We start from the raw sequence: 17626 nt of genomic DNA, 5'->3' as shown, positions 1-17626 counted from the left end.
ACAAGGGAGCCTGACTATTCCTGATTGCTAGGCAAACTAAAACGGAGTTGGGAGTGGTGATGCAGGGGGGGTATTGACCAGATGGGACAGCCCCCGTGGGTGTGTACATGCTAATGCCTTTTGACTAAGTCTATATGCCTAGCTATTCCTATGGATAGGTGGACAATACCCAATTGTGATGACAGAGGAGGAAATTGGGCGTGCAAAATTATTCAGCCCCCTTAAGTTAATACTTTGTAGCGCCACCTTTTGCTGCGATTACAGCTGTAAGTCGCTTGGGGTAGGTCTCTGTCCGTTTTACACATCGAGAGACTGAAATTTTTGCCCATTCCTCCTTGCAAAACAGCTCGAGCTCAGTGAGGTTGGATGAAGAGCGTTTGTGAACAGCAGTTTTCAGTTCTTTCCACAGATTCTCGATTGGATTCAGGTCTGGACTTTGACTTGGCCATTCTAACACCTGGATATGTTCATTTGTGAACCATTCCATTGTAGATTTTTCTTTAGGCTCCATTCACACCTGAGCGTTTTCAGCTCCAAAAACGCTCAAAAGAAACGTTTCCAAAACGCCCAACAAGTAAAACCCCATTCATTTAAATGGCCCCTGTTCACATCTGAGCGTTTTGCAAAACGCCTGTAGCTGAAAAAAAGTACATGAGCTTCTTTTTGGGCTGATTACCAGCGTTTTTGATAGATGTCAATGAAAAACGCCTTAAAAAATCGCGGTAAAATCGCAGTAAAAACGCTACGCTCAAGTGTGAATGCAGCCTTATGTTTTGGATCATTGTCTTGTTGGAAGACAAATCTCCATCCCAGTCTCAGGTCTTTTGCAAACTCCATCAGGTTTTCTTCCAGAATGGTCCTGTATTTGGCTCCATCCATCTTCCCATCAATTTTAACTACCTTCCCTGTCCCTGCTGAAGAAAAGCAGGCCCAAACTATGATGCGGCCACCACCATGTTTGATAGTAGGGATGGTGTGTTCAGGGTGATGAGCTGTGTTGCTTTTACGCCAAACATAACGTTTTGCATGGTTGCCAAAAAGTTTGATTTTGGTTTCATCTGACCAGAGCACCTTCTTCCACATGTTTGGTGTGTCTCCCAGGTGGCTTGTGGCAAACTTTAAATGACACTTATGGATATCTTTAAGATATGGCTTTCTTCTTGCCACTCTTCCATAAAGGTCAGATTTGTGCAGTATACGACTGATTGTTGCTTATGGACAGAGTCTCCCACCTCAGCTGTAGATCTCTGAAGTTCATCCAGAGTGATCATGGGCCTCTTGGCTGCATCTCTGATCAGTCTTCTCCTTGTATGAGCTGAATGTTTAGAGGGACGGCCAGGTCTTCCTAGATTTGCAGTGGTCTGATACTCCTTCCATTTCAATATTATCGCTTGCACAGTGCTCCTTGGGATGTTTAAAGCTTGGGAAATCTTTTTGTATCCAAATCCGGCTTTAAACTTCTCCACAACAGTATCTCGGACCTGCCTGGTGTGTTCCTTGTTCTTCATGATGCTCTCTGCGCTTTAAACTGACCTCTGAGACTATCATAGTGCAGGTGCATTTATACAGAGACTTGATTACACACAGGTGGATTCTATTTATCATCATTAGTCATTTAGGTCAACATTGGATCATTCAGAGATCCTCACTGAACTTCTGGAGAGAGTTTGCTGCACTGAAAGTAAAGGGGCTGAATAATTTTGCACGCCCAATTTTTCAGTTTTTTATTTGTTAACAAAGTTTGAAATATCCAATAAATTTCGTTCCACTTCATGATTGTGTCCCACTTGTTGATTCTTCACAAAAAAACGGAATTTTTGTAAAATCTTACCTGTAAAATTCCTTTCTCTGAGTCCTCCGACAGTCGCCGCCTCCAAGTCATCACTGTTGGGTATTGACTTCCGCTCCGCAGAAGTAGCTAGGCATAAAGACTTAGTCAAAAGAACAAAGGCATTTGCATATACACACCCATGGGGGCTGTCCCATCTGGTCAATACCCCCCTGCAGTGACCACTCCCAACTCAGTTTGGTAGCATAGCAGTAGGCAATAAGAACCCCAAAAGAGGGGCGGGGGCGGCGACTGTCGGAGGACTCAGAGAAAGGAATTTTACAGGTAAGATTTTACAAAAATTCAGTTTTCTCTTACGTCCTCCGACAGTCGCCACCACCTCCAAGTCATCACTGTTGGGATGTCCCAAAGCAGTATAGACATGAGGGGTGGGAGACGCAACCGTAGAAAAAAAGGCAATGCAGTACCCACATCAGAGAAAGGAACCTTACATGACAGTAAGAGAACCTGCTGGGCAACAGAAAACAATGCTCAACAGGAGCAACAGCCCAGGAACCTTGCGGTTAAAGGAAGCATCAGCTGATGCTAGAACATCTACTTTGTAGAACTTGGAAAAAAGTGTGCACTGACGACCAAGTCGCAGTCTTGCACACCTGGGCCACAAAGGCCCGATGCCAATAGGTCCAGGACACACTCACAGATCTGGTAGAGAGCGCCTCAACAGGGAAGGGAGGAACCCGTTCCTTCAAGGTGTAAGCCTGTTCAATGGTCTGTCTGATCCATTTGGCAATAGGCGCTGCAGATGCAGCCATGCCCTTCCGAGGTCCCACAGGAAGGACAAAGAGGGAATCAGTCTTCTGAAAGGATTCCGTAGACAGGTAAACCCTGATCGCCCTGACAACATCCAAGTAGTGCAGAGCAACCTCCTTAGGACGCTTAGGCATTGTACAAAGCGAAGGCAGGACAATGTCCTCATTAATGTGGAACTCAAGAGACCACCTTAGGAAGAAAGGAGGGATGCGGACGCAAGACCACCTTATCCCGGTGAATCACCAAGTATGGAGAACGGCAAGATAACGCTGCCAGTTCCGACACCCTGCGAGCCGAAGTGATGGCCACCAAAAAAGGCAACCTTCTTAGACAGCAGAGACAACGATATATCCCGAATGTTTTCAAAGGGAACACGCTGTAACACGGACAGAACCAAGTTCAAGTCCCACAGAGGTAAGGGCTCCTTCCTGGGGGGAGCCAAATGTCGCACACCTTGAATGAAGGTGCGAACCAGAGACTAAGACGCGACAGGGCATTGGAAAAGAATAGCCGATGAGGCACTGGGACAATCACCCCCTGAGCAAGTAAGGTCCTGCACCGCTTGGTGCAGGTCCTGCAGACGCCCCGGAGGCAAATGAAGATTTGAGGGAAAGAATCCGTTCGCTGTCCGATATCCGGAGCAGTCAAGGTCGGAGGAAACCGCACAAACGCCCCCCTCCCCCACCCCGGAAATGAGTGAGGGCGTCCCTTCAGGCAGAGGTGGACTGACCCGCCGAGCCGGCATTGCCTGACTTCTGCTTACCCGCCCAGGGCTCCTTCTGACTGCCCTGGGCCTTGACGGGCTTGCCCTTGGATTGGTTCCGAAAGCCACGAAAAGACCCCTGAGTGGATCTAGGCGCAGAACCCCGCTTGCCTCGAAAGGACTTTTTCTTCGGGTTCTGGGGCAGCAAAGTGCTCATGCCCCCTGTGACGCCTTTCACCAGGGTATCCAACGCATCGCCAAAAAGGCGAGAGCCAGCACAGGGAAGGTCCGCAACTGTTTCCCACGAGGACTGGTCAGCCGACCAGCCCTTCCGCCAAATCAGTCCCTGGTTAAGCACCGAGACACTAGAGAGGCATGCCACTAAAGGGGCCTCAGCCTCATTTAAGGCCGCATCACACAAATACATGATTCCTTGGTGAATTTGATCCACCATTTCCAGCCGGGCAGGCGGAACATCATCAGACACGAGGTTGCTCCTGAGCACCCTAGTCCAATCATCCACCGCTTGAGCCACCAAAACGGACGCCAAAATGGATCTGAGCAAACAAGCCCGCCACCTTATAGGAATGGCGGGCTAGAGACTCCAACCGCCGGTCCGTGGGATCCCGGAAAACCGGGGTATCCCCGGAAGGAACCAATGTGGCCTTGTTGAACACGGCCACAGTGTGATCTACCTGTGGAGGCACACACCATCGTGATTCCGTAGCCGGAGCAAAGGGATAAAGCAATTTGAACCGACTAGGCACTAGGAATGGACGTTTTAACGTGCACCATATTTCATTAACCGTGTAATGAAACTCAGCGGGGCAGGGAAAAACCTGCGCCGACTTGCGGGTCCTGTGCGTCCCAAATGAGGACATAACGCCCGGAGGACTGGGCTCATCCTCCAAATGCAGTGATTCCTTAACAGAAAACAATTAATGCATCCATGGTCGCCCGCTCTTCAGGCGACCCTGGGGAGCAGGTATCAACCCCCTCCACCTCTGCCTCCCCCACAAACCCCAGCGGGTCCAAGGATGAGCGAGACCCTGAAAAGGGCACGCTCGCAGCAACTATATCACCATCCGAATCAGAGGAGAGAGACAATCTCTTTTTTAGCAGCACATTCAGCCATCAGCATTTTCATGATTGACACCAAGGACGCCACTACAGCGGCCAAAAACAGGTCTCAGAGGGGCCACAGGAGAACTGGGAACCCCCACCAGAGTTGGGGGGAATTTTCTGTCCTGAGAATCCATTGCTCAAATGACAACCAACAATGCAAAAAAAGTTTGTACTGCCCCTTTAAGATCGCTGCGGAGTGCGCAGCCCACCGCTACAGTGACAAAGACCCCCAAACAGGAGAAGACAAAACTGAGCTAGAAATGACAATACAGAAAAAAATATTGAGAGCAATAACCTGCAGAGCCCCATAGAGTGTTGCCACCGATGTCCTTGCTGCTAGAGTAGGCTGAACGTATAGGCTGCATGACTCAGGGAAAATGGCTGCCCCATAGGATTGCATGGAAGGCCAAAATGGCCGCCGAACATGCGGTCGGAACGATCGTTCGGCTACCGCAAAATGGCGGCGGATGGCGCCAAAAACAGCATGTAGATAGCCCACAAAGCCGCCCAACATGCCTGCCCATACTTAAAAATGGCGGACCGCGCGGATTCACCCGCTGCGGTCGCCACACACTCAGTCTGCACCCCCACCAACACCGAAGTGACACAGGGAAGGGGACCCCCAAAAACACATAGCACCGCAGCGCATGTACAAGCGATCCCCGCAGGGACCGCATCAGGGAGTCACACAGGCACAGACATGGGGAACATACAGTAACACAGACTGCCACCCCAGACAGAGGCCCCAGAGGCCCCACACAGAAGTACTTACCTGTACCAGATGGCGTGGGGAGCCTCTCAGAACGGAAAGCCGCTGTCCTCATCTGACAGGGAATGCCGTTAGCCAGGGACATTTCACTGCAGCATCGCAGATGCGTCCAGTGAGGTAGCCACCTCACGGCTGCATCCCTGCTGCGAAAAGGGATGGGTCGCTCATAATGCCAGGGCGAACCATAGCTGAACGCTCGATGGCAGGCTGGGGGTCCATCTGACCCTCTGCCCTGGAGACCCAGGGCGGCCAGTCCGAATCCCAGCACCGCATGAATCCATCTTCTTCTGAAGAGTCGACTAAAACTAAAGCTGACAAAATAAACAGCTAGTAAAGTAAGAAAAAACTGACATTTTCAAAGAAAATCAAATAAAAGGATTAGATAGGCTGAGACTGTAGCCCCAGCACAGGGAAGCCCAACTACTCCTGACGCTAGGCAGATTAAAACTGAGTTGGGAGTGGTCACTGCAGGGGGGTATTGACCAGATGGGACTGCCCCCATGGGTGTGTATATGCAAATGCCTTTGTTCTATTGACTAAGTCTTTATGCCTAGCTACTCCTGCGGAGCGGAAGTCAATAACCAACAGTGATGACTTGGAGGCGGCGGCGACTGTCTGAGGACGTAAGAGAAAAATTACAGTTTTATATCTTTATGTTTGAAGCCTGAAATGTGGCAAAAGATCGCAAAGTTCAAGGGGGCCGAATACTTTCGCAAGGCACTGTATATACTTCTGTTGTCTTTTCCCCTTTACCACGGCCCCAGGTTTGCTTTACTATCCTCCTAAACACATGGGAGGAATCTTACATTAAACCTGAGGCCTCTTTACCAGCCAGCTTAATATCCCATCTGGGGATTCCGCAAGAGAAGAGGAAATCACCACCAGATCACTCTTCCTGCTCATAGCAAGTCGGCTACAGGCTCCGATGAGGGAACATATGGGAACTTACCAAGGATTAGGCTTAATGCTGGTCATCAGTCCCCAGTCAAGGAAACATGGCACTTACCTGGTTCCGACTGGGTTTACCTGTAGCCACCCGAACCGACCTTTCCTGCTCCTTCCCATGAGGTGGGTTGCGGCAGGCCTCCTTGCTTTGCAGCTGTCCGGGCTCCTGGGGCCTGGGAGTCTGCTCTCCCGCTTCCAAGCGGGTCCGGCGTCTCCTCCACTGTTCGGCGCTGCGCTATGCATCTGGTCTCACAGCGTGGTGCACGTCCCGGCGGGCTCTTTGAGCCTGGCCACTTTCTGGAGGAGACTTTGCTGGGTAGCCGGAGACAAGCCTTGTACAAATGGGGGGCAACCTGTGAGAAGCCTGAGGAGGCAGCAGGTAGAGTTCAGCTCTCACGACAATTTACTGAACCTGGCTCACAGGGGGACCGTCAGACTTCCATGTCTTCAGGTCAGTGAAAAACAACAAACGTTTCGCTGTAGGAAGAAACACAATCTAAACTGAGGAACAAGGGGAAGGGTGGGGCCTTTTAACAAATTGGATCTGGATTGTGTTTCCTGTGGGGAGGAGCCGATCATCTCATGTTGGGCCATCCTGGAAGGTGAGGTGAGAAAAACTAAGTAAAACTGCACAGATCACCACAACTACTTTGTGTATCCAGATGAAGTATACTTTTTTCCCGGTACAAATTGGGCTTTGATTTGATGGTAAATGGTAATGTAGATCTACTTTTTTTTCTTGTGCATTTTTGATAAAAAAATAAAAAAAAAAAAAAAATAATATATATTTTTTTTACAATTCAGCGGTAAAATTTATTGCCATTACCAGAAACTTATTTTTATTCTACCTAAAAAATACATGGACCCTGGCCTTAACCTAGATAAAACCCTGATCAAGCCATTTTATCTTACACTTTTTCCCCCCATTCAAGAGTAGAAAAAAATAAATATAGGGGAGGGCTGTACAAGGACTGATCACTGGCAGCCAGTCAGAGGCTAGGCTAGATCGTTACTATGGGGTTCCCGATGGGAGCATGGTCTCTGTACTAGAAATGCACTGTGCAGCCTGTTCCCAGCACAAACACATGCACCCCCAACGAATAAAGACCCACTACCGTGAGGCTGCATATATGTGTACAATTGGCGAGAAGGGGTTAAATATGGTGGCTCCAGAATACAACTTGCACAAGGCATACAAAGTATTGTAGGATATTATTTACAGATCATATATTTTTTATTCTAAGTCAGCAGGTGGTACTGTGCTGCAGGAGGAAAAGGCACGGAGATCAGTGACAGCTGAGCGTGTGTGAGGACTGTCAGCTGAGCGTGCGTGAGGACTGAGATTGTTGAACGAAGACCACCAAAGCTAACAACTGGCCCTTGAGGGTACTCAAGGACAACTTCTGTTCAACCCCCCGTTGAAGGAAGGTTAAGATCCGAGCCAAAGAGTAGGAGTGAGGATGAACCCCAAGCGAGTTACACCACGCTATGTATGTCTTCCACGTACGATGGTAGATCTTCCTAGAAGTAGATTTTCTAGCTTTCAACAGTGTAGGAATCACCGATTCAGATAAACCCCTATCCTTCAGCACCTGTCGTTCAACAGCCAAGCCGTCAAAGCCAGTGCCTGTAAAGCAGGATGGAAGATCGGTCTTTGGGACAGCAGATCCTCCCTGAGAGGAAGCTTGCAAGGAAAGTCTGCGACCAGATGCACCAGATCGGCATACCAAGCCCAACGAGACCAGTCTGAAGCCACTAAGATGACCGGAATCCTTTCTGTATCAATCCTGCGGAGAAGCCTGGGTAGAAGCTTGAGAGGAGGGGGGGGGGGGGAAGGAGTAAATTAGCCGATACTGACCCCACGTGGCCACCAGCGCATCTGTGGCGTCTACCAGAGGATGAATTGACCGAGCCACAAACCTCTGCACCTTTGTTGAGCCGAGACGCCAACAGATCCACCTCGGAGTGCCCCACCAGAGACACAGCTGATGAAACCCCTCCGGATGAAGGGACCATTCCCCTTGGTCTAATGCCTGCCAACTGAGATAACCTGCCTGCCTATTTTCCACCCCAGGAATGTGTACGGTGGAGAGGGCTGGAACAAACCGTTCTGCCCACATTAGAATATCAGCTAATTCCAGAGCCACCAGGACACTTCCTTGTGTCCCCTTGGTGATTGACATAAGCCACGACATTGTCCAATCGAATACGCACTGGACAACCGTCCAATGGTCCAGACACAGTCTGTTCGCTCGGAGTTCCAAGACATTGATCGGTAGTCTGGACTCTTCCAGTGTCCAGATCCCCTGAGCAGAATGCTTGCCGAGGTTGCCTCTCCAGCCGGATAAGCTGGCATCCGTGGTGACCACTGTCCAATACAAGGGGAGGAAGAATTTTCCCAGCTGAAGCGCCGGAGAATGAAGCCACCATATCAGGGACTCCCTCGTTCTCCGACTCAGCCGGATCTGATTATCCAGAGACTCAGGAGTCTTGTCCCATTTGATCAGAATCTCCCTTTGCAGGGACTTTGTATGGAACTGTGCAAACGGAATTGCCTCGAAGGTAGACACCATCAGTCCAGCACTCGCATGCAAGTCTGGAGGGATGACCATCTGCTGGACAGCAGGAGACGAATTGAAGACTGCAATTTCTGGCGTTTGTCCAGAGGAAGAAGCACTCTGGGAAAGGCCGAGTCCAGAGTCAGGCCCAGATAGTCCAGCTTTGTGGACGGAACCAGAGCAGACTTCTCAGAATCCAGCCAAACTCCCTCAGAGTTCATATGGTGATTTCCAGGTTTTCATTAGGAGACTCAACTCGCAGAATGAGGTCGTCCAAGTGTCCAAGTAGCCCAGTACCACGATTCCCTGTTGGCGTAGCAAAGCTAGCACCAGGGCTAACACTTTTGTTAAGACCCGAGGAGCAGAGGCGAGACCAAAAGGGTAATGCCACAAGCTGATAATGCTCCTCTCCCACAGCCAAGCAGAGAAAACGCTGGTGACTGGCACATATTTGAATGTGAAGGTAGGCATCCTTGATATCCATAGAGACAAGGAAATATCACTGACGCAGGGATGCCACCACCGTTCAAATGGATTCCATTCTGAACTTCTGTACCCGCACAAAGCAGTTGAGCGCCTTGAGGTCCAGGATTAGACGCACTTTGCCTCCCTTACTGGGGACTGAACAGGTTTGAATAAAAACCCTGAAAATGTTCCGAAGTCAGTTGACCCTGAGGGAGGAAAAAACCTCTGAGCTGAGAAGGCAGGCCCACGTCTACGACAAGGTTCCTTGCCCTTAGTAGCCTGTGGAAGAAAAGTACTCTTCCCCTCTGAGATCTTTAATGAGGTCATCCAGGATAGCTCCAAACAGGCGATTTCCTTGGAAAGGAAGATCAGTCAAGGCCTTTTTTGAAGTCTGATCTGCAGACTAGCACTGGAGCCAAGAGAGACACGCCAAAGGACCACTGCCAACACAGAGGCGAGCCATCAGGAGAGCCGCATCCAAAGAGGCATCACAGATAAATTGCAGCCCATGGACCAGCTGTTCCCCCCTCCAGGTCACGGCGTAAGGGCTTAGCCCACTCAGTCAGAGTTTAGGACACTAGGGCAATGGTGAATACCGGCCTCATCGCCGAACCAGCAAGAGTGTACATATTATGGGTCAGAGCCTCCGCTTTCCAGTCAGCCAGATCCTTAAAGGCCGGGGACTCAACGGGAATCATAGTTGCTTTGTTTAATCTGGAAACTAGAGGGTCCACCACCGGTGGAACAGTCCACTTCTTAAGAAGGGACTCCTCATAGGAGTAATACCTAGTAAAATCGCTTAGAAATCCCACGGGGATGCTTTGGTCGTCCCCACTCCTTAGTGACAATTCTGTCAAAATAGGCAGAGTAAGGAAACACCTTTGCTGCTCTGGATGGCTTGTGAGCCATCAGTCACAGCTTCAGCTGCATCCTCGATCTTTAGGGTCTTACGCACACATACAATCAATGCATCCAATCATCCTCACTATCCGAGGATTCCAGTTGCAGAACCAGTAGGGTAACCCACATCCGTGGAGGCTGAATCAGATTCAGGATCTGATGAGACAGATGAGGCAGGGGAAGGCAGGGGGCATTTTGCTAGCTCGTTGCCCACAAGCCACCTCCACCTGGGACACAAAGGACTCCAGGACCGCCGTCAGTGCAAGGATGGATGGTAAGGACCCGGAGGGCGCCGCAGCCTCAGAGGCGAAAAAGGAGGTGAAATGTGCTCCAAAGACTCCATGAGTCACCAGGGGGACCCCACAAAAGGTGTAAAAACCCTGGTAAGGGACAACCCCCACCGCGCTGGCAGCACCACCTGGTCGCCAGGCACAAGCACCAAGCGATACTCATCAGAGAGGAAGAGGACACCACCAGACTCACCACCCGCAGAAACAAGCGCCTGCAGTCACCAGGATAATGCATAACACATGCGGCGCTCAGGAAGTAAAAATCATCCAGGAGTCAGCACAAGGGGATGAGAAGGAGCTCCCACCTCCGAAATCGCTGCCCACAGGGCTCCACTGTCATGGCCGCCACCATTTTCAATGGCAAACAACAACAAATTGGCCACTGGACTACACAAACCTAGTCACCGTGTATAGAAATACACAGGCTACAACAAAATGATGGCACCACGAGACATACAGGGACCCAGGAAGGAGACCAGGCCTCAGGGACAGATCCAGGCAGGATGGGGGCCCTGGCAGGAGCCCCCACCAGGTACAACGCCACCCCCCCACACAGACAGAAATCGACCATTCCCTGGCGGTGCACCCCCCCCCCCCATCGCTAGTAAGTGCCCTGCCCCCATCCCAGGAACAGTGGCCAGACCACCCAAACAGCCCCAGCCAATGTGAAAGGGGGCAGGTGAGGAACCTGGGGGTCCGACCCCCTCCAAGGAGGGGCCCCACATCCAACCCAAAACCATCTAGAGGGAGAGAGGGGACAGCTACTCACCATACCAGGAACCAGGCAGGCACCACACCAGACAGAACCCCTCTCCATCAAAATGAGTGGGGCTGTCGGCCAGGAGGAACGCTGCGACTCGGGCCGATATGCGGTCATATACGACTGACTCCTACCGAGACGAGGTTGTATGTGACCTTGCGAGGCATTTTACTTGAAAGCCAGCCCCCATCCAGTGGGGCGATGTCACGACCGACCTAGCGCGGAGCTGAGGTCTGCGCACGCTCACTGGCCAGACTGGGGTGACCACTGGATCTAGAATATCCAGCCCAGCAGTTGATTGTAATCTCACAGGAAAAATCCAGGAGAAAAAAATGTCTATCCAAAAAGAAAAAATATTTGCCGGGACCAAAGATCCCAGGAAGGAACTAGGTCCTTACTCCTGACTAGGCAGAAAAAAAAAAAAAAAAAAGTGGCTATAACAGAGAGAGGGAGTATACCCCCTGGGACTGCCCATGGGTGTAGCCAGAATTCTTTTCTACCTAGTGTCCTAGGTACCAGGAGCTGTGTCCGTCAATGAACGAAAGAGAAAAACATTTTTTATTTCCTCTGCAATCGCCTACTTTTTATTCCCCAAAATACTGAACAGGAAATGCATTTTACATAGATATGTTAAATATATTGCAGAACCATAAAATCAGTGGTTACCTTGCTAGAGCCACCAGTACCGATTTGCTTTAAGATAACATAAATTCTTCCTTTGACTACAATACAGTCAGATGCAATGGACGGAGTCATCTGAAAAAAGAAATAAGGCGTGGATTAGTTTATTGGCCACAAAGGCGCCCCCCTTTTGATAACCACAAAGATCTGTCCAAAAAACTTGCCACTACATTTTGAAACAACTCCAATACTCTAAAAAGGATCTAATGTTCCCATTGTAAAAAAAAAAAAAAAAAAAATTGATTACTCACAAGTCAGATATTTTTTAACAAGCTTGAATGGATTTAAAATTAGCATTTCCTATGTCCGTATATGAACTGCACGGTGTCACCCTAATACCCAACGTTTGCATAAGAAAAAAATTTTTTTAAGAACTTACTGTAAAATTATTCTCTCTAAATCCTGACAGTAGCCTTCACGAGTGGGTAATGCGCCTCTCTGCAGGAGTAGGCTAGGCAGTGAAAAGGTTAACAAAAGCTTTTACACAACACACCTCTAGGGAGCTGTTTCTCAGCTATTACCCATCAGCCACTAGGAGCTGCTCTTCAGTTTTCTAGCGAGCAGTACACAAAGACTATCAAACCCAAAAAGAAGAGGGGCGGGGGTGGCGACTGTCAGAGGACTCAAAAGAATTTTACGGTAAGTTTCTAACAAAAATTCTATTTTCGTTTACGTCCTCCGACAGTTGCCGCCTGTTCAGTTAGCCTTCATGAGTGGGATGTCCCAAAGCAGTGCAGGTGTGAGGGGTGGGAAGACGCAACAAATAAAAAGGCAACGTGCAACCAGGCCAGAGTCCAAAAAACTGAGCCAACAGGGCAACAAAAGCTCAACAGAAGTCAACCCTGGATAAATACACCCCAAGAAGAGACAGAAACGCATGTCTCTGCAAAACTGCCGCGCACGAAACTCAGCGGCCAAAGGAAGCATCCTAGGATGGCAGTGCATCAAATCAGTAGAATTGTCGCCGCTATGCACACCTCAGCCACAGGAAGCCTGATGGCGGAAAGACCAAGAGGCAAGGACGGCTCTAGTAGAACGTGCCCTCACAGGAAAAAGGGGGCACCGGAGCCTATAGTGAAGTGGCCCAAAACCAAAGTCCGTCCGATCCAAAACAGAAGAAAACTGCAGGGGACGCAGCCGAACGCTTCCAATGGCCCTCGGACGGACAAACAAGGAATCGGACTTCCCAAAAGACTCCGTGGCAGACAGGCAAAAACCTGACCGTCCAGACCACATGCAAGGAACACAGGACAAAGTCCTTGGGATCCTTGGGCTAAGCCCAAGGCGGAAGCAACGGAAGAAACAATGAGGTGGAAACCAGACACCGCCGCAGGAAGAAAAGACTGAGTGGGTCGCCGGACCACGTTATCCCTATAAACGACCACAGAAGGCGACCGGCAAGACCGAGCCCACAATACCGACACTCTGCAAACAGAGGTGACAGCCACCAGAAAGGCAACTTTGTGGAACACCACAGGCAGAGCTGGTTCTCTGATGTCCTCAAAAGGGAGGCCGTTGTAAGAAAAAAAAAACAAAAAACCAAAGTCAGGCCAAAAACTCTCGCTACCGAAAAGGAGCGTGGATGAAACCCTTGCGACTCACACCAGGCAATATATGCCCTCCAGGTACGATGGTAAATCTTCCTGGAGTTAGCTGTCCGAGCCTTCAGTAAGGCAGAAACAACAACATTTTGGAGATCCTATCCTCTCGAAAACTTGGCTTTCAACAGCCATGCCGTCAAAGCCAGAGACTGTACAACAGGACAGAATATCGGCCCCGGAGAGACAGTAGAACGTCTCACAGCGGAAGCCGCCAGGACGGCTCGACAACCGTCCACCCAAGGTATCCAAGACCGACAAGGCCAGTCTGGGGCCACCAGAGATCCTTGAATCCTACAGCAGTCGATCAGAGGGAAGGCCGATACTGGTGCCAGGGCATCACCATAGCGTCCATGGCAACTGCCAGATGACCGCGGGTTCTGGCCACAAACCTTCCCACCTCCATGTTAAGACGGGACGCAAACAAATCCACGTCTGGAGACCTTCACCGGACACACAGGAGGCAAAACACCCCCGGAATGAAGGGACCATTCCCCCTGGTCCACAGACTGGCGACGAAGACAGTCTGCCTGCCAGTGCAATACTCCCGGAACGTGAACAGCCAAAACGCTGGAAAGCGCAACTCGGCCCAAGACAGGACCACAGCCCCCGACTGGGCACCCTCGGTGCCCCTTTGGCAAATGACGTAAGCCACTGCAGTGGCGTTGTCCGAGTGAAACACGAATCGGGAGACACTAAATCTGAGTCGTCCAAGGGAACAAGAACTTGATTGCTCGGAGCTCCAAGACGATATCGGCAAGAAGGATCCCTCCGCCGACCACGTCCCCTGGGCACAAAGCATGCCCAGAACTTCAACCAGAGCCCGACAGGCTGGCATCCGTGGTAAACACTGTCCCCAGCATAGGCAGAAAAGATTTGCCTTGCGCCAGAGTGGGTGACAGGAGCCACCCTGAAAAGTCCACCCTCGTGAGGGGGCTCAAAGATATCCTTTTGTTCAAGGACTGAGGATTTTGTCCCCCCAGGTAAGAACCTCTGCAGACAGAGATCTCATTGGGAACTGAGCCAACAGAATGGCTTCGAAGGCCGAAACCAGCAGACCCAGGGACCACCCACAGGACTGTAGAGAGGAGAGATAGTTGTCCCTAAAGGACCAAATCCCGCCCCGCAGGGTCGGAAAGTTTCCTACCCTGGGAGAAAAAAACCTTGCGTAAGCGGAGTCGAGGACCAACCCCAGGCAACTGAGACAAACTAGGGCAAAAGGTAGTGCAGCACTATCAGATATGGTGCAACCCATATACTTAAAAGTGAAATATTAAATAAATAACACTAAATAAAAAATGGTGAACAACAAAGTCCATGAGGTGATAAATGTGAATCCAAAACTAAAAAGTCCCAGAGAGGTGATATTAGACCCGAAGACTTGAATCCAAAAGATAGAGGCAGGAGTGCACCCATGGAATATAAATAGCAGAGTGGCAGCTTACCAGAAGCTGAGGCCTCCAACTTAATGGAACGGCCACACACGCCAAGATATGAATCCAAATGGATCGCCTCCTTCATAGACCAGGTATCAGGTATATTCCTCTACATCATATGGGAACTCCAAACGTGGTCATAAGTGTGTAAGGGGAAATAAGCAGCACATAGCGTAATCCCATTTAATTGCACACAAAAATGTATTTCAAATTGCACTTGCATAGGTATCTTGCATATAGTGTGTAAAAACCGGCGTCTAGGGGGCGTGACAGTTGTGCGTCCGGTACCGCCCTTGTGTTTGAACTGAGACAAACTGACGGGGTCAGTGCTGACACCAGAAAGTTGATGGTCCACCCGAACTCCTGGAGCGACCTGTAGATTGCTTGACAGAGCGGCACACGAGCCTGCCCACAACAGGAGGTCGTCCAGAAAACCGAGGACCGTAATCCCCTTCACGCGCAGCAAAGACAGCAGCAGAGCCAAAAACTTGGTGACTACCCTGGGAGCCGAAGCGAGACCAAAGGGTAATGCCACAAAAGAAAATGCTCCTCTGCCACTGCGAAGCGGAGATTCTGCTGATGACCTCTATAGATCGGGATGTGCAGACACGCACCCTTTTAGTCGATGGAGACCAGAAGCCCCCTGAACTTAACTATGCCCCCACCGACCGGACGGATGCCATCCGGAACCTCTGCACCCGCACAAAGCAGTTCAGAGACTTGAGGTGCAGAAACGGACGCACTTTTCCCTCTTACCTGCGAACCGTGAACAGGTTGGAATATAACCCGTGAAACCTGTCCCGCTGAAGGACTGGCACAATGACTCCTAGGGCGAGAAGCTCTCGCACCGCCTCCCACGAGATCATGTAATCGATCGGGAAACTGATTGAGATTTGTGCGGGGCGAGAACAAAACTTGAGCTCGCACCCTGAATGAAGCAGCTCGTGAAGCCACCCGTCCTGAATTAGGGACAACCAGGGTTCCCGAAAAGTAACGCAGACAGCCCTCCACCCCCTAAAAGGGTGAGGGTGTCCCTAAGGTGGAGGAGGACCGGGCAGCCGAACTGGCTTGACCGGTCATAGGCTTCCTGCGACCGCCTGAGGCCTTGAAGGAGCTACCTCTTTCCCGCCCCCCCCCCCTAAGGCTCGAAGGGACCTCCCAAGTGAAGGAAAGACCCCGCCTGGCGTGGGGAGATTTCACCTTTAGAGGTGTGGGGCCAAAGGGTACCCACACCACCCGTAAGACCTGCGAGCAATGCATCTAAGGCATTCCCAAGAAGCCAAATACCCATAAAAGGGACAACAGGAACCGAGCGATCAGTCTCGCTCCAAGCCCGCAGCACACTATAGCGTTCCCGCACCGCAGTGGAGGAGGACCCCTCCTCCATCCCATCTGAATGTGAGGACTGGGACCCCTCAAGGGGGACATTGTCCGTGGCAACCAAGGCAGGCTCTGAGTCAGAAAAAAACAGAGGGCATCGGCTGTTTTTGGAGGAGGAGTGCAACAGCAGCAGACCATCCTGGATGCAAAAGTCGCCAGTGCAGCAGATAAGGAGGCCATGGAAGAAGATTCAGGGGTTCCTGAAGCACCAACCAGGTCTGTGGGGAGTTTGCTATAGTGCGCCTAGTCGGCGTGTAGAATTGTATCTATTGTACCAAGTACATAGTATATATATATATATATATTCAAGTCTATACACCTTTATTCCCAATCATGGTTTCGACATTGAGAGTTTTTTTTATATATTTATACATTTTTAGAGTATTCCTATTATTTTTATTACTCTCAATAGAGGATTTTAACATTTATTATATGTTTTTAATATTGGCATATTTTTAAATATGAATGTTTATTTGGGTCGTGATAGTATATTTATTGCATTGGGCCGATTAGGGATTTTATGACAATATTTATGAATTATGACAATACTTTTTATCTATACCTGTATATTTCTCTGCTGCCATATGGCAAAACGGAATTTTTGTAAAATCTTACCTGTAAAATTCCTTTCTCTGAGTCCTCCGACAGTCGCCGCCCACTTCATATTCATCACCAATGGGTTATGTCCTTTATTCCGTAGGAGTAGCTAGGCAATAGAATATGTTAGTACAAAGACTTTTAACATATCCCACCCCCAGGGGGTGGTCCCCTCAGTACATAACCCTCCACTTCCTGTATCCAACTCAGTTTCAGTGGAATAGCAGTAGAGAGTACATCAAAACCCCAAAAGAGGGGCGGGGGCGGCGACTGTCGGAGGACTCAGAGAAAGGAATTTTACAGGTAAGATTTTACAAAAATTCCGTTTTCTCTTACGTCCTCCGACAGTCGCCGCCCACTTCATATTCATCACCAATGGGGATGTCCCAAAGCAGTGTAAACATGAGGGGTGGGAAGAACTCAGCCGCGCCCAAGGCAACGCCGTCTCCCCATCAGAGAAAGGAACCTTACCAAAGGAAGGAAACCAGTTGGGCATAAGAACAAACACTCGCTCAACAGGAGCAAGAAAACCCAGGGAAAAAACAAAAATCCCAAAAAGCCAAAGAACCCGTAACAAGGGCTCTAGGAAACTGCCGCACTAAGAACCTTGCGGCCAAAGGAAGCATCAGCCGATGCCTGAACATCTACTCTGTAGAATATCGTGAAAGTGTGTACGGTCGACGAAGTCGCCGCCTCACACACCTGGGCCACAGAGGCCCCATGACGACAGGCCCAAGACGTACTCAGAGATCTGGTAGAGTGCGCCTTCACAGGTACAGGGGGAACTTTCCCCCTCAAAGCATAGGCCTGATCAATGGTC

General features: G+C 50.0%; 1 protein-coding gene across 1 annotated transcript in view; it reads right to left on the bottom strand.

Annotated features, from left to right (window-relative positions):
• TTK (TTK protein kinase) overlaps positions 1 to 17626 on the bottom strand; it is a 242172-nt gene that overhangs the window by 104535 nt on the left and 120011 nt on the right. The window contains exon 14 of the mRNA XM_082249922.1: positions 11781 to 11870. Within this exon, the coding sequence (XP_082106048.1) occupies positions 11781 to 11870 (90 nt within the window). The remainder of the gene's footprint in view (positions 1 to 11780; positions 11871 to 17626) is intronic.

This window comes from Pelophylax lessonae, assembly GCF_965119305.1.
Source record: "Pelophylax lessonae genome assembly, chromosome: 3".
In the NCBI taxonomy this organism is placed as follows: Eukaryota; Metazoa; Chordata; class Amphibia; order Anura; family Ranidae; genus Pelophylax; species Pelophylax lessonae.
This window is presented reverse-complemented; position numbering and strand designations above follow the sequence as displayed.